Here is a 23,188-nt window from a genome sequence, read left to right on the forward strand (position 1 = left end):
TTAATACCATTAAATTTGACCTTATGCAGAATTTCAAATCAAAAGAAAAAAAAATTCCATCTCTTTTTAATCTCACTCAATTCGACAAAAAGCAAAATATCAGTTCAAGAGAAAAAAACCCTCCAACTTGCAAATCATTGCCAACAAAGTCCTTTAGTCCAAAGGGATTTCAGATTAAATTTGATAGCTAAACGTGTTGTGCACAACATGACATGATTTTGTTTCACAAAATTTTAAGGAAAATTTCTCAAAAAATAGTTTTTTTCACAAAAAAAAAGTTGACTATTTTTTTTTTTTTAAACAAAATGCAGATTTAAAAATAAAAACCTGGATCGACCCCCTCTGAACTTGTCAAGAACACTTCAAATACTTCCATAGTACATTGGACCCATTTACTATGCAAACATTAAGTCCTAATATGTTTCACTATTAACCTAGTGTGTTAGGATCAATTTATTGTTATGTCCATAATAGCTCAGCATTAGGGGTATTGCCAACCACATTCTGTGTTGATTTCTACTATTATTTAATCCTTAAGCTTTTCCGCCTTATTTTTTTCCCCCAACGCTTTCATTTAAATTCATTTCAATTGTATTTTCTTTTCACTATTTATCCAATATTCTTTTTGGATGCTTATTTAGTCTATCAATATGATGCAGAAACGTTGCTTAAAACTTCTGCTTCCATGCTGCCAATATTATTGATCCTTCTCATAGTTATCCTCCTCATGTACATAGGGCTTGTTGCTTATTTTGCTGATCAAATTGTTTTACTGTATAATTAAGTCATTGTAAATCCTTGTGATTTTAAAATGCCTTTCTTATATATCAGTTGTAAATGGTCTCTTGTAGGAGGTATAAACTGTTGCAGTGTATAATAAACTGTTTCATATTTGTATTTAATTAATAACTTAAGACGAACATAGATGCATTAACATTCTAATGTCATTCGCATTTCCTTTACAGAAATAGAGACAGAAGTTCTGCCTCCTGAAACTGAAGAATTGGAAAATGGTATGTGTGGGGAATATATATATATATATATATATATATATATATATATATATATATATATATATATATATATATATATATATATATATAAGTACAGCAAATATTTTAACTGGATATTTAAATTACTTTAGATGTTTAAGAAATTGATTTCACTACAAATGTGGATATTTTGTATACAGTCATACCCACGGTTTAACGAGCCTCTATTTAACCAACTTTGCAATTTAGCAAATTTTTCCTTTTCCCCCTGACTAAAATAAAGGAAAAATGCCCCTATTTACCAAATAATAAACTCCGAAATAACGAATTATTTCAACAGCCAAATATATATATATATTTGGTATTTTGAGTTGAGAAATATTTTATTGTTTTCCGAATAACACATCCTTGTCTAATGACACGCCTTGTCTGAAGCAGATTTTTTTTTTTTTTTTTGGAATCGGCTATTTTTTTTAACTGCCGGGGTTGCAACCAATGAATAGTTACTCGGCTGCAGAAGGCGATAACGAATCTCCCATTAAAACTTACATTTTCAAATGCTTTACATGGACTGGAAACTAAAAGCATATCTCATCCAGCAAGCTGTAAATGACACAGTATTTTCTTCTCTCTATAAAGTTGAAAGAGTCAATATCAAGGAATTTATCAAACATCTACTACTTAGTACTTTAAAATTTCAAATTAACTAGTATGTAAGAGGTGGTGGAATGCTGCACAAAAAGTGTACACTTTATAATCATATATATGTTTCTGCAGTTGCTAATTAGGGTTTTTAGTAAGTGCATTTTTTTCTAACCCCAATGTTACGAATAGCCCCGATTTAGCGTATAAAAGATTCAGTCCCAGTGAATTCGTTCAATCGGGGTCCAACTGAAATTTACTATTTACCAATAATTAATGTTTTTTATTTATTCCATTTGTATAACTTTGTGATATTAACGGAAAGATTGAGAAACCTATGCATGTTTCTTAGAGTTTCAATTTTAATTTTAATATTCGCCATTAGCATTGTTTTGGTTCGTCTTTGAGACAATTTTACACAAATTTATTTTAGTCTTAATAATCATAAAATGTTCTGTATGTTAGGGAAAGATGCTTTTGTGCAATGATTTTTATTTTTCCTGACGATTAAAAGTTGAAATGCTTAATTAATTAAAATAGTATGCAATATTTTAAAAGAAATGTTCATTTTTAAATGGATGGATATGTTCAATGCTTCTACAGTGGTGACTAAATTGCCAGTTTTGAGATTAAATGCAGTAGATTTCTTTTTTTTTCCTTTTGCGAAATCAACATCATTTATCAAATTTAACTCAAAAATATATTGTTTTCATGAAAAATTTTATGAATAAAATACTAGTTCTTTCTATTGAGAGAACATCAGATGTCATTTATGGGAAGATTGAAGGAAATGAGTGTTGTATTTATGTATCTGTATGAAATAATTATAATCTTAATCTGTATGAAAAATAATTTCTAATATTTCTTAATGTCATGGGCAGAAGAGGAAGTCAAGATTGTTTACTGCATTTTATTTAGTTAACTTTACTTGAAATGGATACCATTCAAACAGAATGAAAAAATTCTGTATTGCTGGTTTTTTTTTTTTTTTTTTTTTTTTTTTTAAATACCTAACTGGATTTTACTTTTTGTCTTTTTGGCAGCTTTTGTTCATTTTATTTTCTTTTCTTCCTAATAGATTGTGATTGTAATATCTTTTCATTTACTTAATCTCATTGTGGTTTTCTGTTTAGATGTAGAAATGGTGGAGGAAAATGCTTCAAATGAAGAAAAGAAAGAATCCCCATCTGCTGAAGCAAAGAATAACTCGTCTAGTGAAGAAAAGTGTGAAAACTCGCCAAGTGAAGCAAAGAATGAAAATTCTCAGAGTGAGGAAAAGAGTGAAAACCCGCCTAGTAAAGAAATGAAGGAAAGCCCATTATGTGAAGAAAAGAATGAAAATTCATCATGTGAAGAAAATAATGGTAAATTTATTTACTATTAAATGTTACCAGTTTTGTGTTTTAAAAGACCTCACAAAAAATTTCATGTTAATTTAGACATGGAAGTTGATGAAGATGTAGCATTTGAAGAATCCACAAGTGCAGCAAAACCAGGTATTTGTCTCAAAATGCAAAAGCAGTGTCGATATATTTAGGTACACTTTTGTGAGTAATCTTGTAATCTGGGATTAAAATATTAGATCATATTGTTGTTTGCCGACGCAATCGCCATGTTAAAGTACTAAATAGTTCTAATTGTAATTGTAGAAAACATCACATATTTTAAAATATTTTATGAAAATTTTCCATTTTTAGAAATGGAAATTGATCCAGATGTAGTTGACGAAGACGCAAAAACACCAAAACCAGGTATTTGTCTCACAGTACAAACCTCCTAATGATCATATGAAATATTCATTTTGCGTATATCTTGTAGCTGTGGTGTGGTAGCCTGATTGGTCGCAGGTTCAATGCCAATCATTAAAATCAAATCAGTGCTATGGATAAAAAATCTGCAGCACTGCTAATGGTGACTGGTGCACGTTAAATCTGTTGATGTCTCCTAATCCTCTTACTTCCCATCCCCAGAGCTGCCAACTCTCCCTCTTTGGTTCGGCACCACTTTTTTGTGAATTTTGCTCATTCCGTATGGAATGACAATAAAGTCAGTATTTTTGGCCCTCTAAACAGTTTTACCCCCTGAAATCAAAAATCGGGACATATCCCTGACGGGGGGGGGGGGTATAATGTTTTTTATCTCCCTAGTTGTCTAATGTGTCAAACTGAAAATTTCTAATTAAAAAAAAAAAACATTTTGACAGCCTCCCCTCCTCCTTCTATGACCATATTTTATGAAATCATTTCTATTGTTTTTAAACTTTGAAATAAGAGCACAACTTAGCTAATAATGATTGAGTAATAATGAGGTTGTTTCCTTCAGTCAAAAGTACTACTTTTAGTCACTGAAATCGATAGAATGAGTAAAAAAAATAGCATGGACCCAGAAAATAATTTTATTTTTCCAACCGTTATTTTTTAATTAATTTTTTTAAATGTCCGATTTTAAAAACAAAGCGTTGTCTTTATGACGTCACAAATGATGTCCTTTGGCGCGTTTTTCACTGCTGTTTCGTGTTATGATAATCGAGAAGCGAATTAAAATTGCGGTTTATGCTTCTATCAATCATATCATTGCCAATACAGGTGAGTAAAGTTTAGAATTAAATATTTTGAACTGTGAATGGCAACACTGAATGGCATTTCATTATTTGTGATGTCATTTGACAGAAGCGTAAACAAAGAAAGCGAACTGATTTTAGTAATTTTTTTAAGATATTAAATTTAAACAAATTATTTAAAAAATGGTCAGATCCTATGTTTTTAAGCATACTGTTTCAGAAAAAAAAAACACCCCATTCAGATGTGTTTGTGAATAGCATAAGTTGAAAAAAAAAAAAAAACAATGTCGTCAGTCACAGAATTCTACAGCACACAACACATTTTTTGGTACATTTACATAAGCGTCAGTTGTATTTCCAGTCGTAAACAATTTTAAATTTTTGATATTTCTAAAAATTCCCTGCAGAAATACAAAAAGTTGATCCAGATCACTAGAAGAGAATTTTAAGTTAATATGGAATGCCCACAAAATAGTGAAAGATCCAGTTGATTTTTATTTTTCCTCATTCGGAGGAACTTTAACAGAAAAGCTGGTACTTAAATGGAATGCCAAGACATTTGGACGGTGCCGACTGACACATAAAGAGCGATTGTCCCTCCAAAATTTGAACATCTGATCACTTTAGTATTATGACGTATTATTATGTCATTTTAGTACCTTAAAAGTTTATTTTTCGTTTTTTAGAAGTGCAACAAAAAGAAGATGCACCAGTTGAATCTGCTTGTACAGACAAACCAGGTATTAAAATGCTAACTGACTAAGATAATGTTTTGAATTTATAAATTTTGAAATTTTAAGTTTTTTGTACTACAACTGTATGAAAATTAAAAATAAGATAAGCAACTTGTATTAAATCTTTAAACTTTGAAAAGCAAATTTATTCAATTCATAACTAACGAAATAAACCTGTCTTGTGTACAAAAAGTTTGCATTCATTTCAGAACTAGAAGTCATAGAAGATTCGTCAGCCAAAAGTTCAATGGATTCTGAAACATTGGGTATGTTTAGAGACCATCATATTCTTATGTTCCTTTTGTCATCGATCCCTTCAGAAGTAAAGAATTTCAAAATGCACTATAATTCAATATTATTTTTCAATTCACTTTTAATCATAAGAAACTTTTATTATAATTATTATTTATTTATTTACTTATTTTGTGATAATAGTTTTTAAAAAATGCTAATCTTAGTTTCCTGCTCCACAAAAAGAGAAGGAAGTGTTTTAAGTTTTTAAAAAACTTAAATTTTGTGCTATGAAAAAAATTTTTACTTTTGATACTTAATGATTAATAAGATTGAAATTTTTTAATTTAATATGCATTTTTTACTACTTTTTCCTGTTTGACCATTTTAATTTTTGCTTTTTTTCCTCATGAAATAAATTTCTTAAGAACTTATAAAAAGTTTTGTGTTAAAATCATTTTTCTTTTCAGTAATTAATTTTCAATTTTATACTGAGGACATTCAGCTTCATAAACTCTACTTTTCATGTATTTAGGACTGAAACTCGGTTGAATGGCCCAAAGTTCTAATTAAAAATAATCCACAGTTGGTATTCATGGAAACATTTCATGTAGCAACTCGAGTGAATTTGATTCTTTTCACAAGATATTTGTTGTTTTTTGAATAAAAATTATTTTTTAATTTTAAAATTTTGTAAATTAAGAGTAGATTTAGAGTAAGAGTGGTGATTTAGTTCTGTTTAAGTATCTTGTTGTTTAACATTGTAAACTATAAAATATTTTTTTTTTTTTTTTTTAGGTGTCAATTCTGATCTTAATGTATCCGAAAAAGTTGATGCAAAGGAAGAAGGTCTCTTTTTGTTTTTAAATTCATTGTAGTATTTAATAATTCTGTTCTGCCTCTATATTAAACTTCATTTGAAGTTATTTAAACATGTAGTACCTAGTTATAAATTACAAATTGAGCATATTTAAGTTTTGTCAAACTTAAGGGGGGAAACCAGTTTAGGTGGGCCAAAGAAATCACTCTTTTTAGCCTACTTTCCCAGTAAAAGTCAGAAAAAAAACATGAAAAAAGGCTTAATGGATCTTAAAAATGTCGCGAAAAACAAAAAAAAAATCAAAAATAAATAAAATAATTAAATAAATATCGAAAAATTAAAAATTGGAAAGTAGGGTATTGAGATGGGGAAAAATGTCCGTTGGTCTGTATGTCCCCCCCCCCCCAATAAATTTTGAATGAATAGTTCGATTCGAACAAACTTTTTTTTTGTTCGAAAGATCTCTGCGAGGACACCTCAGTCCCATATTTCACTTTATGATTTGAACTATTTTTTGTTCAATTTTGAACAATTCAAAAAAACTTCAACATTAGCGCCTACGGGGAAACTGAAAGTCAATGTAGATTCCGTACTTGAAGGCGGATTTATTTCAAACAAATTTTGTTGGAAATAACTATTGACGCCAAACTCCAGACTCCGACTCTGAGAATTTAGAGGCACCTGACTCCGACTCCTGTGCCCGACAATTAATCGGACTCCTACTCCCCGACTTCGACTCTGACTTCGTAGCTTTGGCAAAAATTTATACACGGAGGACAAATGACTGACTCCGATTCTTGGATATTCGTCTCCGACTCCTTTATCCCAAAATGAGATTGACTCCGACTCCGCAGCTATGGTTTTCACTGTGAAATAATTATTGTTGATATGATTTGTTTTTATTTTCACGCTAAAGTTTTAATTTAGGTATTCAGTTTTCGGCGAATAAACTCAAAGTCTTTGTTTCTGCATAACGATATGCACAGACGATTTTTTTTTTTTTGGCAATGAAAAGTATTTCTTTAAGTTGACATTTTATTGTTCTTATTTATTTTGGTAAGTGCATTAATTCATTTAAAAAATTATTTTTGGCAACAGGGGAGAAAGAAACGATTTTTTTTTTTTTTTGATATGATGTATTTATTTTAATAAGCTTATTAATTTTAATTATTATTTTTTCGTTTTGAAAGCTGTTAAAGAATTTTTTTAAGGGAAAAAGTGTATTAGCTGCTTTGTTTAAAAGGTGCTTTTTTTTAAAAATTTTTTTAGATGTATGAGGAATACTTTATACCTAGAAATTAACAAAAAATGTTTGAAACAATTTGCGATTTTAGCTATTTTTGAGAATATTGATCAGGTACTTGAAAGTAGTATACGGGAAAGGTATACAGGAAAGTAGGCTCGTATAGTTCTAGACGGAACTTCTTGTTTATGTTATAAAATGTTAATAAAACTATTCAAGAATATGTTGCTAAAAATTCAGTGAAAAATTCTGATTAGTTCCTATGCTAAGGAGCAGTTAAGTGACTGGAGATTTGAAAATGTTCACAGCAGCTTTTTTCAAAAGGTATTTTCTCAAAACAACTTTTTTTCAACTGGTGTGCATTCTAGCTCAGAGTTATTGACCAATCGTTCTGAAAGTTTGTATGTTTTGTATTCAAGGGGGTTTCCCCCCTTAATAGCAATGAGGTTTTATATTGCGAATTCGAATTTCACTCCCTTGTTACTGTCAAAATAAGTGTTTTTGTTCTTAAGTTAAAAATTTCCTTTTACAAAAAATGATGCTGCGATTTAAGTAAAACTTTGTTTCTAATGAGGAATAATATCTTCTAATGAAGAATAATAATAGCACAATTCAATAGATTTGTTAGTCCATTATCTTTTGGTATAAGAAACATTTTCAAATGAGTCCTTGCTGAAAAATTTTGATGTCAAATGAGGCAGTGAGAAGCAAAGGGATGTAAGTGGAAAATTTAAAGATTTGGAGATAACCAGTACAAATAGTAGGGAAACCTCTCCTCTGCCTTGGGGCAAGAGAAAGTACTAGTAGCTGTGGTAGGTGCTGCTGTAGAGCATGATTTAGAAAAAAAATTCTATGAAAGCCTACCTAGGACGGTATCTTTAAGCGCATTTTGCTCAAAACTTGAAAATGTCCACTTACATCCCTTTGCCTCTCACTGCCTTAAATGAAGTTTGACAAGTAGCAGTTGAAGTGGAAAACATACGAACACTCAAAACACAGTATTAAGCTTATTCTGATACATATTTAATCGGAATATAGTTATTGCTTGGGATTATTTATGCAGGGCATAATGCTTAAAATAGTAAAATGAAAACTTCTTATTTTTAAATTATATGAAAAGAAGAACAATGTATTTCCTGAAACAGAATTTTTAAGTTAATTGTTTATGAAATTCATTTCAAGACTGAACTTAAGCAAACATAAAATTGTGAGTGATGGATTTTTGAAACTTTATAAACATTTATTCCTTTTTAAAAATCAAAAATAAATAATAATTATATAATTGCTTAGTCAGGATTTTATGCATTAATAATCAGTTATATCTATAAAGAGTTTTAAATGAAGGCATATTGAAAAGAGAAAGGATCCCCCCCCCCTCATTTTGCTCCATCAATTTCATTTATTAGGCCCTTGAATCTTCCTTATTTTTACCAACCTAATATTTAGCTTTACTCAAGGAAATGGTGCGACATGTTCTGTCATTGTGCATTAAAAAATTCAAGACCAATGTGGATGGTAAATTTTTTGTTAGGAAAAAAATATGAGTTTTTTACCAACTTGTTCTAGAAGCTATATATCTGTACCTATAAGGGTATAGTAGCTGCATAAATCTATACAAGACAATTATTACATAGAAAGTTCAATGTTTGCATTCAGTGCATTGTTTAAATTGTTCAAGTTTATTGTTTTAAATGTCTAATTGTAGAATGCACAACAATACTACACTGAGTGCCAAATATGTTATATTTTTATAGATTAAAATAATCACAACCAAAACAAGATGTTTATTTTCAAAATTCATATTAATATTTTAAGTTTAGAAACATTTGTAAACTCTTAAAAAACTGTATATATTTATTGCTTGGTGTGTTGATAATTGTGAAAACTTGACAAAGAAGATGTTTTGGGTTTAGAAATTACAAAATTAAAATTTTTGATACTACAATTAATTTGAAAAAAGTATTTAAAAAATGTTTTTCTTTCTTTCTTTCTTTTTTATTTATTTTTAATTTTTTTTTGTTCTATATTTTCATGAATGTTGCAAACACATGATTGCCTGATTTTTTTAAAAAAAGGAGTGTGTTGTAGCGGTATCAGAAGCTACTTATACAGTCGAATCTCGATAACTCAACTTATAACTCAAATATTCCTTTATCTTGAAAGTTTTTGTTGGGTACCAAAATCTTGAGACTGTTGTGGAAACTTTACATATTGTGAATGTTTTAGCCAGTCCTTTGGAACTTCGAGTTTTCGAGAATTGACTGCATTAAACCTTCAAATTTTGAATTGATCAAATTTATTTAAAACTTACTAAAATAAATCCATCTTTTGTACTAAAAGTTTGAGCTTTATTTCAGAAATAGAAGTCTTAGAAGATTCGTCTGACAAAAAATCCATGGATTCGGAAACAATGGGTATGTTTTGAATCCATTGTGTAGCATACCTACCAACCCTTCCGGATTTCCCGGTAGTTTTACGGATTTTCATGTCTTTTCTGGTTATGAGCAAAACTTCCGGATTTTTCACGTTTTGTAGGAAAAACTTATCTTGTCAATTTTGGCGCTAACGATACTTTTGTGGAACGCGGCACTGCGTTTTAGGCCAAGTAGCCGAGGAAAAGTTGCCGTAGGAGAATGGCATGAGAAGAAGTGAAGCAAGATTATGACCTCACTGAGTGATACAGGGCATGACCTTATCGGGATTAAATCAAAGCAAACGTCGCAGCTGGCAACCAGAGGTACAATCTGGGCACCGATTATCTTCTCGTTCTCTCAGTTCAAGCTGTTTTGGCTTTGTTCTTTTTTTAAGATGAGTACGAGTAAATGTTATTTCCAAACTTTTAAAGAAAGCAATAAAAGTAATATTTACTGAACGAAAGTACGTTCAATTGATATGAAATTCATAACTAATATCATATTGTTAAATGTCAAGAGGGTAGGTGTCCTGTTTGATTTTATTTTCCGTTAAAATCTTGTGGATAAAAATAAAAAAATCTTCCGGATTTTTTTCTCTGTGGTTGGCTGGTATGGTGTAGTCTTTTTGCTTTAGATAAAACTCAACAATCCTATCCCTTCAAATGTAACAGATCACCAAGTACATTATTGTTAAATTCGTTGTTAGTGTTCAACCCAGTTTGATTAACTATAAAGAATGCATTTTGATTAACTATAAGGAATGCATATGATTTTATTTGCAAAAATGACTCCACTTATTTAAGAAAAAAGTTAAAAACAAAAGCAATGCCTGAACCTAGTCATAGTTTCCTGCTTCACATAATTTTTAAAAAAATGTCACGAGAAAAATGTTCTGGTTGGATTGTGTGTAACATTGATTGAACAATAGTAAATTCTACTTAAGATGCTTTTTAAGTTTTGTAATGTTGAACTTTTAGGATGTATAGAAAGGCTTCAAAAGATTTTATTTTAGTGACACTAATGATTGATTTTCTTTTAGGGTGCTTTTATTTTTATTCAGCTTTATATTTTCTATTTTTCCTGATATTTTTTGCATGTATTTATATTGGAGCACTGTTGAATGGTACAAATTTTCTATTAGTGGTATTTGCTGAAACATAAATTTTTGAGTGAATTTGACTAACTTTTACTTTTTTCCCCCTCAGATCCGAAGCCTGATGCCAATGCTTCTGTAAAAGTTGCTGTGAATGAAAAAGGTTTCACTGCTTTATTTGATTCTCTTTTGCTCAATAATGTAAAAGCTGCAGCTAAATGTTTTTTAAATTGCTTACATTTTAAAAAAAATGAGAACATTTAAATTTTTAGTAAACTGATAGCAACATTTTATGTTGGCAACTTGGCTTTCCGACTCCCATAATTGGAAAAATAAGTATTTTTAATAAATATTATTTTTGTTTTTCTTCGTAGCTTAGTGTTAGTTTTGAATTTATCGTCATAAATGCAGCCTGGATTATGTACACTTTCACTGTTAGACATTGTCTTTTGTAGTTTACCATCAGCTCAAAAGATGAAAATATCCTTTAAACTTCTGCAAATGTTATCATTGATTCAAAAAATCATTTGCTCAGACACATTAAATGTTCCTAAACAATTACTGTAATATAAATCCGTCTATTGAGGGTCCCCCCCTCCCCCAACCCTTTTTCCTTTTATTAATGAGTACCGGAATAGATGGTCTTCTAAAATGGTTTCTGTGGGTCACCCGATTTTTCATTCTTTGTGACAAACTTAATCTTTAGTTTTTGAGCTTCCTTGAAAGCTGTTTTGTGAAATTTAATTTAAAAAAGAAGCTCAAGCAAGTGAAAACTTTATAATAGGCATGTAAAGGCATTTATGTGCACTAACTTAAAAAAAAAAGAAGCAAAAGTACGCAATTGCATATGGATATTGCATACGGATTATTGATGCATTTTGATATAATCCAGGCTTTAGTCATAGAATTATTGCTCTTTTTTTTTCACAAATGTAATTCCCATTTTGTATTAAATTTTATACTTTGTTAAACCTGCACAAAAACCGCATCAGATGAAGTTTCTTCAAAGTCTGTATTGGATAGATAATTGACTCTTTAAATGGTTACTTGTGAAGATTTTTTTCCCTATGTAAGCCAAAATGAAAGTGTTTGCAAAGAGCTACTGTGCAGCATTTACCTAATTTTAATAGAAGATCACTAGATTTAACTTATGATGTTTTAAGTTTTTGAAATCTTCTAATTTTCTGCTGCAGAAAAGGGTATTTATTTTTGAAGCAAAATTATTCGTAATATTTCTCTTTTTTACTTTCTTTTTAAATTTTATTATTTTATTTAATTTTACTTTAGTACTGAAAAGTTAAATTACTTTTTTTTTGTAAACTTCTTCTTTTAGATATGAAATCTGAAAATAATGCTGCAGAAAAAGATGCTGAGAAAAAGAAAGGTTTCTATGTTTTTCAAAATTTTATATTTTTTAAACCTACACTAAATATATTTTGAATTTCTTTTGTGTAATGAATATGGCTAATTTGCTGTATGAAACAATTTAATTTTAAGTATCATTGATGATAACATGATGCTATTATGCTACTCCATGGTATGTCAAATGATAATAACTTCTGTGAGCGACACCTCATCGATCACCTCCTTTTTATGACCAATTTTCCCTTCTATCTGCTCCATGTTAAAAATCACTTAAAAGAGACCATGGAAACCTCTCCCAACAACCGTCAAATTGTGGAACTCAGCATTAACAAATGAAAGAATTTTTGGTTATAGTAAACTAAAAGAGTGAAAAGGATAGAAAAATGTACAACATTTAGTTTGCTCACACATCTGTATCCTCTTTCTAATGAAAGTGAAAAAAAAAAGGAAAAACAGAATTTAGATGGTGGAACTCTAAAATAGGCTAAAAATGTATGTGTCATCGTGGGAGGTTGATAAGGACAGCCAGAGTAGCTTTCCGAAGGGTTGTTTGTCAAAATTTATTGTTAGTTTACAAATGGATTGGCATCATTCTTAAACCATTTGAGTTGTCAGAATCCACTTTAAGCTCATCACTACAATTAAGACTCAATAGACTCATGTCTTACTCAAATTGTACTAATGATAAGTACAATAATTACTAATATGTTCAACCAAAAGCTAAACTAGAAACAAAAGTTGTTTCAACAAAAGCTAATAATCTTGATGCTTTAGCAGTCAAATATGTTTCTAAATTAAAAAATAATGTAAGAAGCATATTTTATGTTACAAATTTTGAAAGAAAAATCTTAATTTCTCTACTTTAATATATTTTTATTGTAATTTTACTATTTTATATACACTACGCAGAATATAAATAATTTTTATTAGTGCTATTGTTTCTTGCAAGTTTGAAAAAGAGCTCGTTGAATGACTAACCTTCATTAGTGACCTCTGTTTTTATGAATGGGAAATTGTTCCTGAGAAATTTCATTTTATCTGGACAGCCCCAGAGTTGCATGGATTAAAAATGGACCAGATATCTCTGTTTATTGTGTCTTTCGTTGTTATACATTTCACTTCTCCGAAGAAAAGACATATTGTGTAACGAAAGCTTTGTCAATAATGAAGAATGTTCTAAGAACAATTCATCAGTTCATGGTTTTTAGTATTTTTATAATTATTTTTTTAAACTTGACCTTTTAAAGTTTGTAACAATTGTCTACATGATGAGACGCTACCAATATCAATCATTTGATACCAAAATTTGGCTTAACAGAAATCAATCTAGCATCATTGAATAAAAGTACTGGAAGAATACCATAGTATATTTGCATCACTAAATGGTGTGGTTAATCACATTTTTATGTGCACCTCCTTTTAATATATTCCACTTCCTTGTCCCAATCACTAACATTTTCACTTGTCTATAGTATTCTTGTTTTGTTAATCTTTGTTTGTTCCTGCAATAAATTGTTTTATTGTAATAAATGACAAATTATGGACTCTAAGCCTAACTTTCTTGCTGCCTGAAAAGGTTACATGACAAATGTCCAAAATAATTTTTTTTTCTCCTCTAAAGAAACTATACTGTACTTTTAGTTGTCATTTTTAGAAATTATTTTTAAAAAGAAAAAATTCTATCATTTATATGGAAAAGGATATTTTCATTATGGAATACATTCAGAGACCAACACAACTAAAATCTTGGGAACAAGGAGAATATGCACCACACAAATTATTTCTCAGAGTTCTGAGAAATAAAGATAGAAAAATTCAGTGTAACATGTTTTCTGAAATTCTTCTATGATAGTGCCGGTTGCCAAGTCACAATGTCTTAGGACAGCCGGCCCGAGCCCGAGTGTGAAGGGCTCCCAGATTTTTAAAATAAGGTGTGAAATATATGTAGATACATTGTAGTAAACAATATGGGGGGGGGGGGCAAAAAAGTCATTTGTGACGGGCCCCAAAATTACTGTTCATACCCCTGTGTATGATTACCACACTGTGTCTCCATCTATGGGTTGTATTTTCTTTTATAACTGGTAAAATCTCTTGTGCTTTCAGTTCTGTTCATGCCGATCGATCTTGGAATAGATCCTGGACCACTGGAAGACTTTACTGCTCAGGTAAGAAACTTTCTGTGGAAACAGCGTTGAAAAGTTTCTGAAAATTTTTTGACTCAGCAATTTAATACATCTCCGAAATGTATCTCTTTTTTTTCCTTTTTACTTTCTTCAATATCTAATATATAGAAGAAAGTATTGGATTCGTGCAAATTTTCGAATTTCGATGGATTCAAACGTTTCAAGGTGTACTGAGTCCATTTCGACTATTTTTGGAAAATGTCTGTCTGTGTGTATGTGTGTCACGTCTGTGTGTAACCAGTTTTTTGTGGCCGCTCTACAGCAAAAACTACCGCATGAAATTGAACGAAATTTGGTACACATATGTGCCGCTGTGTGAACTTGTGCCCATTGGTTTTTGGGGTGAATTCCTCCAAAGGGGGTGGAGCAATGGGATGTTTTTTGAGTTGCGCATGCTTGCTATTCCTCAGGAAGTAACTGGCAGAATCAAACAAAATTTGGTCCATCTGTTGCCATTAACAGGAACAGGTGCTGATTGAGTTATTGACACAAAATTGAAACCGGGATTGAGCTATAGAACGTTTTTTGTCGTCAATTGTGACTGCTGTATCTCAAGAAATAATGAACGGAATGAAAGAAAAATTTATCGGCAAGTAGCCCTTAGTGGGTATAAGAGCTGATTTTATTTTGGTGTCAACAGCTAAAAAGGGTGTAGCGCAATCACCCGTTCTTTTTTTTCCCATTGTGAGTGCCCTATCTCAAGAAGTAATGCTATGTTCTGGTTGAAATTTGGAATATATGAGAATCCATATGTAAACAGGCTTTGGTTCAATTTTGACGCCAATCGCTCCAAGAGGTGTTGATTTTTTTTTTTTTTTGCGAAAAAAATAGCTTTGTTAATGCAACAATAAGAAAGATAAATCGTAATAGATTGTCGTCTGCGTATTTCTCGTGATTTTAATTGTATGGAAATGATCGGAAATATTATCCCAATGATTTAAAATTTTTAACTGTTGCCATCTTATGTTTGTTAACAAATAAAATATTTGTAATTAATTCAAGCAAGGCTTTTAAAATAACTTTCCATTTTCGTTCTTTGCTTTGCTTTTGCAATAATTCAGACATTCGGATGGTCGTCAAGTTTTTGCATGTGTAATTTTGTTTTTGTTGGGAATATTGCTTCATCATCAAGCATGGGGAGGGATCAGAAAAAAAAAATATATATATATATATAGAAGAAAGTTTCATGATGGCCACAACATACGTACTAGTTTTTTTTTTTTTTTTTTAAATTTAAAAAATGCTTTTTGATGTACATACTATCCCTCCAAGCAACAGTGAGAGGTCTAATCTGAGGAATAGCAGTAAGATATTGAGGTGACATTATCTTTTTACTCAAAATGAGTCTTCAAATTAATTTTGATCAATGTTTTCCAGTAAGAGAGGAATCTTTCAAAGGTTCAGAACAACATATTTTCTTTACTAATTGGTATCTTAATAAGATTATTTGTTTATCGTAATGTTTGTCCAACGCTCTGTTGAAATTTCATATTTTAACAGGGTGGGGGATGTATATATATTCCAGAATTAATTTAAAATAATAAACCTTGCTTAGCATATTTACTGTGTTTAATAAAAAGCACTGAAAAATAATATAGTGTCTTCAACAATCAAAGGATTTCAAACGTTTTTTTTTTTTAAGTATTCTGGTATCATTTGAAGTACAAATTCTACGATCTTCATTTAAATGTAACTCTTTTGTGAGCAGAAGCTCTAAAGTCTATGATTTGAAAGTAAGAATTGTAAACATTAATTTTGTTTTAAGTCTTAGATTGATCAGAATTTCATTTTCGTTTGTTTGTTTTTATAAAACTAGGATTTACGATAAGGGGAAAGAATAGTAAAATGCTGCAAGATAGTACTACTGCTTTGAAAAACTTAGAGAGAATCATAAAACAAAATAAATGCGTTGAGTTCGTTGTTTATGAAACACTGATTTTCATTCTTAATTCATTGTTAAAAGATTTATATTGTTGTTACATCATCTCAATTGCCTTTTAGGAAATAATGAATTATCTTGGAGAAAAAGTAACCGAGTATATGATGAATCCTGAGCTAAATGAGCTGCTGCGTGTGCAGATAGAGAGCGCTCAGCTGAGAGATCAAGTACGAGCAAAAACTGAGGAATTGGGTAGACTGCAGACTTTTGTAAGAGACTCTTCTATTTTAGTAGTGATAACTGTTAGTGTAAATTTAAATTTCAAAACTGCTTTGATTGTTTTGTACCCTGGCTTTAAATTTGGCATTAACAGGTTCTGCTTACTTATGGACTAAGGGACTACCCATAAATATGTCACCCTTCTTTTCAATATTTTGACCTTTCCCCTTTATCAAAGTGACACTTCACCTTTACCTCCCCCCTTGTCACATGTCACACTATTTTTAAAAATCATATTCTAAAATATATATATATACACTGCTCGACATTGAAAATGCAGCACCAAAGAAGGAGTGGTCAGAAAGTGATGAAATTTGAAAAAAAGACAGAGAAATGATCTTAATTTCAAAATGATAGGCAGAATATGGAGCGAGAACGGCGTCAGCTCAATAGGATGTAGGACCACCGCGGACAGCGATACACGAAGAAACACGTCTAGACATAGAGTCAATAAGGGAACGGATGGTGTCCAGAGGGATGGCTCTCCATTCCCTTTCAACCATTTACCACAGTTCGTCTTCTGAACGAGGCAAGACACAGTCTGCAAACTGCATCCAATCACATCCCACACCTGTTCCATTGGTGACAGGTCAGGAGAGTATGGTGGCCAGGGAAGCATCTGTGTGCCTTGGAGAGCATGTTGGCAGATGCAAGCTCTGTGTGGTCGGGCGTTCTCCTGCTGAAAAATTGCATTAAGTAGCCCTTGAATGTAAGGGATTGCTACCGGCCGTTGAACATTATCCAAGTATCGTTGAGCTGTCACAGTGAACTGAATATGAACTAAAGGTGATATGGAATTGAACGCAATTGCACCCCAAACCATTATGCCACATTGTCGTGTGATGGGACGTTCCGCAGTTACTGCCGGATTAGATCTGTCTCCATGTCGACGCCACACGTATGTGGTGGCTATCTCTGGTTAAACAGAAGCGGATTCATCTGAGAACACGACATTTTTGCCATTCTGTCATCCCCGTCGTTCTAGTCCGGCACCATACTAAACATTGCTGTGTATGTTGTGAGGTCAATGGCAGTCTTCTTAGCGCATGTCGTGATTGCAGACCACGTGCGACCAAATGACGGGAAATGGTTCTGGTTGACATGAGAACATTCAGGGTTTCTTGCACCTGCTGCAGAATCGAGGAACAAGTGACTTGTGGGTCTGCTACAGCTTGTCGGTGGATGCGTTGATCCACGCGTTCTGACGTCACTCTGGCTGGCTCTGCACCCCTCAATCTTGCCACATTTCATTGTTCCAAACATCTTTGGCACAGCCGATGCACCGTGCTCTCATCCATGTGGATATCAGCTGCGATTTGACGTACGGACCAACCTCCCCTTCTCAGTCCAATCACCGTTCCCCTCGTAAAATTGTCTATCTGCTTGAAATGCCTTCGTTGACGGCAGCCTGGCATTCTCTCATGTTATACGTATCCTCGAAGATGAAAACAAAATTTCTTCAATCATTCTCCAGTAAGAAATAACAGCACGAATATTGCCCATTCTGCAAGTTCCTTCCCTTATATCTTACTTCACGTGCGTCGGTGAGTTGTGCTTTTCACATCATTTACATAACTCAGTGATGTACGTCTACTCTAAAATTTGCATGAATTTCTGAACACTTCTTCATGGTGTTGCACTTTTCACTACCTTCTTCCTACCCTTTGTAACAAACTCACAATTTCATACCCTGCTCCTCCCTCAGAGCGTGACACCAGTTGTGAAGAGCAGCTAAAATTTAAAAAATAAAACTATTCTCTAAATTCCAAACTAGTACCAAGAAAATGAAATTTCGTTATTTAAATTCCATATAAACCATTAGTATCTTCAGACTTCAGAACTTTGCCGAAACTAATGTTGTTGAAAAAAAGTTATTTGTGTAAAATCTGTCGTCAAAAAATGTCAATGACCAGCAATCAAATTGATTTTTTTCCCCAAAAACCTTCAAAAAATAAATCAAACCTGAGCAAGTCTCTAAATATAGATTAGAGATTTTAATTTTAAAAGCTAACTATTAAAACATATGAATTTACTTTTTGATTTTTTTTCCCTATCATTCACGTAGTTAATGGTTTTAAATTGTTTAGAATCCAAGATCAGCATATTATTAGTTATTCTTAGTTATTTAATCAGCAAGAAATTAGGTGCAAATATGAATATTAAACATTCATTAACAATTACTTCCTATTTGATGTAACTAAATAATTAATATAACCAACACTAATAATAATTAAATCATAAGTTAATGTTTTAAACTATTTCAAGGATGCAATTTAAAAAAAAAAATAATTTCACAAGTTCTTTCTGACTTTTGGAAGATAAAATTGTTTTTCTTACAAATAGTATTTAAACCAAAAAAATCTGGTTTAAAGCAGAAAGAAAAACTTTTTTTTCTAACTCTAGTGTGTCTATCCAAAGAGATGCATCGTTTTCCAATTAATATTTTGGCAATGTACATGATCTTGAAAATAGGAATGAAGACAGACCAAAGAAAAAAAGGTGTCTGTTGTTCTCATTGGTTATCTTTTTCTTTTCAATGAAATGTATAAAAATGTCTTTTTCTTTATTGTTTGCAGATGGACAAGTTAAACAGAGATCAGGATAAGTTTTTACGTCATTTTGGAGTATTACCAAAGGTAAAGTTAAATAAATACTTTCGTGCTTGAAACATAAAATAAGAAACAATGTTTATTGCACAAAATTTGCAGATTACTGCATATATGTGTCTGGGGGTCACAAGGAAACCCTATTTCAATTCAAAATAAGTGAGCAAATGGATGCAAAGACGTGTTACAAAATTGAAAAGGGAGTTTCTTGCAACTCCAAAACACATGTATACAGTAATCTGTAAATTTGTGCAATTAAACATTTTTATTTCTCAGTTTAATTACCGAAGGCATTTTTTTAATTTGCAGATAATGTATATTGTTCACTATCTTATAGTATTCATAATACATACTTTATAAATGAACTGATTGTTTTTAATGTTTTTTTTACAATGTTCTAACTATTTCTTCTTGTAATAATATTGTAATTTTAGCCCTTTGTTATTGGCATGATTTTTCTTTTATAGGAATCGACAAATACATTTGGGTCATCATGACTCAACTGCCAGTATATAATTAAGGGTTAAATAATATTTAAAGTCCAAAATTTTAACTGACGTTAAAACTTGTAATAAGGTTTTGTCTTTTTTATTTTTAAATTTTGTCATTTTAATGCTATAATGGGCAGACATGTGGATATGAGAATTCAAATATTCAAATTATGACTTTGTTTTCTAAATACTTTATTAATTGAAAAAATAATTACTTTTATTCCAGTGTTTCAGATGAGTATCAAAATATAAACAAAGAGTCCAATGAGTGGTTTAGCTTTATTTCATTTTTTTTATGTACAAAATGTTAAATTGTTCCCGGAAATTTCAAAATGCTCCTGTAGTTGTTTCTCTAGGGTTGAGAACGTTGGATTAGGTGTCTGGTAGTGATGCTTCAGTTCAGTCTCTTAGTGTTGTACTAGTATTTGCTCTCATATTCCAAATTGCAGTTCTATTTGATTTAAAGTTAACAACTATGACATAAAAGATTAGGTTACGTTTTCCATATAATTTCACAATTATTTTACAATATATTTATGGAAATATTGACAGTCAGCTGTGATAAATTTTAGCTTTTTTTATTTTGTAAAAATTAAATGCATTAAAATCGTCCTAAGAATATTCTATTGTCTAAAAAGATTTTTGATGGCTATAGTAACAGGAAGAGAAGATTATCCATAAAAAGTGCCCTGGGGGTTGCCTAGCATGTGTGTCTAGTCTATCGAAGTTTTAGAGAATAGGGAAATATTCCCTATTACAGCACAATCTGACTGATAAACATAATAAGTTGTTAGTACGCTTCATTTCTTTTCTATGGTATGAAATTTGAAAGCTATAAAACCGGAATATTAGAATCTTAGAGCAGGAATTAAAATGGAGGGAGCAAGCCCAATCATTGGCTTAGCAAAAGCTGATCCAAAGGCCCCAAGTCACTTGACTCAACCAAGACAAATAGTTCCCACGTTTTGCGTGAAACAGGCGAAAGAAACTTTATTTCTTCCAATGCTTTTTTTTAAAAACCATCACATGACTTGGGGTCTTGGTTTCATGATTGAAAATCTTCATTCCCTCCATTTTATCTCTTCTCAAAGATTGAAACATTCAAGTTCTCAAATGCACTATAATTCGTTCTCAATAAATAAAGTGTCTGGACTTGTGCTTTGTATTTTTGTAGCATATAGTTTTGCATTCTGAAGTTACTGCATTGTGATAAATAAGTTTTTTTTTTTTTTTTTAATTCCTCATGTAGATACCTACAACTGATATGAGTGTGTTTGTTGACTGGGCTGCATTGGATTCTTTCCCTGCTAACGTAAGTTGTGGAAATCTGAAGTTTTTGATTTTTATGGATAGAAATTTTTTACTCTCTAACTTAAGAGGCCGTTTCTGTTTTAATTATGCAATCAAACATTGCACATTGTACATTCTGTACTCCTATCAGTTATATAATCCTAAAAATAAGACATATGGATTCTTTAATTTTTACTGTTAACATTATTTTGTTAAGAGTCAAGAAAAGCAAAGCTGTTCTACAGTTTTTAAATTGAAAGTTAATTCTTTACTGTTGAATATGTGATTTTCAAATACAGTTAGGCAAGTTGTACATCTATATACATAAATGGCTACTTCTGTCAGAAGCATAACTATGGGGTCTAGGAACCCTGGCGAACTAAAGAAATTGTGCCCCCACCCCCCAGGACTGGCCACATGGGAAGTCACTAGATAATTTTTTTAGAACATTTTAATTGATTCTATAAGTAGGAGCCAACATTGTAATTTTTAAATAATTTGTTCAAGTTTAATATTTAAAAAAATATACTTAAATCAGTGCGCTTTCATTGTTTACATTTCTGTCGTGTGACATCACAAATGATGAAATGCCATTCAGTGTTGCCATTCACGGAGAAAAATAGTTAATTCGCATCTTTACTCACGTGTTATTGGCAATGATATCGTTGATAGCAAGCGTAGAGCGCAATATTTAATTCGCTTCTTGATTATCATAATGCGGAAACATGGTAGAAAGATGTGCCAAATTGTATCATTTGTGACATCATAAAGACCATGCCTTGTTTTCAAAATCAGACATTTTAAAAAATTAATTAAAAAGTAACTGTTGTAAAAATGAAAGTATTTTCTGGGTCCATGCAGGTGTGCCCGAAGAGCTGATGGCACCCGAAGGGGGGGGGGGAGTTTCCTGGCGCCCCCCCATACACACAGAAAAAATCAAGTTAGTTATAACACCAGTGCATAATACATGATTTTTTTACATATTGATAAACAGAACAATCTAGGGCTATGCATCGTACAAATTAAAACACAAGCAATGAATCTGTTTTTAATAGTGAAACATTAATGCCCAAAAACTTTTCGAAAAATGGAAATGTTAAAAATCCAAATATTTATCTAGTAAAATGTTATCCCACTAGATAAAAAACAATTTAACTATGAACACGAATAAATAATTTGCTGATTATTAATAGAAAATGTATTTATTTTTAATGTATTGTATTTTATGCACATCAAAAATAAATTTCGATCTGGACTAATCCAATGACTCTTTTCAAGAGTTTTTTTGGTTTTACTTGTACCAACTTAATATCAGCTTTCTTAATCTTATGTTATAAACAAAGATATTATTCTTTTGCATCAAATATTTGTAAGTTTTAGGGAGAAGGCCACAAATACTCAACAACACCGAAAATCGCTCAGAATTGCATTTTTGGAGCTCTAATTTCGAAAACTCACTGCTCTAATATTACATAATATGGCCTTACAAATTGCTTTTAAGACTTGAGTTTAAGAAAATATTCGTGTAAGGGTCCATGGGCGCCCATATGCAAAATTGCTAGGGGGGGGGACTCAAATATTTCCCCCATGGTTTAGCTGGATAGTTTCCCCGTGGAAACTGATTTCAGGACAAATTAGTCATTAAAATTTAACATTTTTAATAACTTATTCATTAATGACTGGCGAAGAAATGTTTTTAAATTTTTGCAAAGAAAAAAGTACTAAAAGCATGGAAGTTCTAATTTCAAAGGGGGGGGGGGCCCTATATTGCCCTATATGTCCTTGCCCCCCCCCCTGTATGGGCACCCTTGTAAGGGTCCCCATGCCGCTTTCTTTAATATCACAAGCAATGTATTTTTCAATTGACACTCACAGAAAACTTAAGTGGGATAGCGCCTGAAAGTAAAACACTACTGAAATTTTTTGAACCATAGTTTTGAACAATTTTAATAGGAAATGCTCCAGATCCTCCTGTCCATAAAATCTTCAAAGTTTGTCATAAGTTGTGTTTTTGACACTTCAATTTTGAAAACTTGCGGGACCTGATTTAAATCTATTTGAGAAAACAATCGATCGGAAACTGTCTCTGAGCTCCCTCTCGTACGTACCCTAACGTCAATAAACACGGCCTATAATCGTGTTTTAAATCTAAAATTGAGTTTTTAAAACTAAAAGTTTCAAAATTTTGACCGGACACCTCTTGGCCGTTTTTCCTATCCGATCAATTTTTTTTTTCAATGTGCCCCCTTAAAAAAATTTCTGGTTACGTCACTGCATGCAGGGGCAGAACTCAAGCAAATTTGGTGAGAACTAGACAAATGAGAAGTGCCTTTTGTTTGATTCTAAACAGTTATATTCTCAGA

The 23,188-nt window shown here is 31.6% G+C and overlaps 1 protein-coding gene across 2 annotated transcripts in view; it reads left to right on the forward strand.

Annotated features, from left to right (window-relative positions):
* The window catches only part of LOC129229681 (serine-aspartate repeat-containing protein F-like), a 135,126-nt gene that overhangs the window by 65,608 nt on the left and 46,330 nt on the right, over window positions 1-23,188 (forward strand). The window contains exons 13-26 of one of the 2 annotated variants that reach the window (XM_054864039.1): window positions 966-1,013; window positions 2,768-2,998; window positions 3,074-3,130; window positions 3,332-3,385; window positions 4,881-4,934; window positions 5,138-5,194; window positions 5,958-6,008; window positions 9,580-9,636; window positions 10,842-10,892; window positions 12,063-12,113; window positions 14,201-14,262; window positions 16,282-16,428; window positions 19,015-19,074; window positions 20,785-20,847. In XM_054864039.1, the coding sequence (XP_054720014.1) occupies window positions 966-1,013; window positions 2,768-2,998; window positions 3,074-3,130; window positions 3,332-3,385; window positions 4,881-4,934; window positions 5,138-5,194; window positions 5,958-6,008; window positions 9,580-9,636; window positions 10,842-10,892; window positions 12,063-12,113; window positions 14,201-14,262; window positions 16,282-16,428; window positions 19,015-19,074; window positions 20,785-20,847 (1,043 nt within the window). The remainder of the gene's footprint in view (window positions 1-965; window positions 1,014-2,767; window positions 2,999-3,073; window positions 3,131-3,331; window positions 3,386-4,880; window positions 4,935-5,137; window positions 5,195-5,957; window positions 6,009-9,579; window positions 9,637-10,841; window positions 10,893-12,062; window positions 12,114-14,200; window positions 14,263-16,281; window positions 16,429-19,014; window positions 19,075-20,784; window positions 20,848-23,188) is intronic. The other variant, XM_054864040.1, reaches the window with a different exon arrangement.

Source organism: Uloborus diversus, chromosome 9, assembly GCF_026930045.1.
Source record: "Uloborus diversus isolate 005 chromosome 9, Udiv.v.3.1, whole genome shotgun sequence".
Lineage (NCBI taxonomy): Eukaryota > Metazoa > Arthropoda > Arachnida > Araneae > Uloboridae > Uloborus > Uloborus diversus.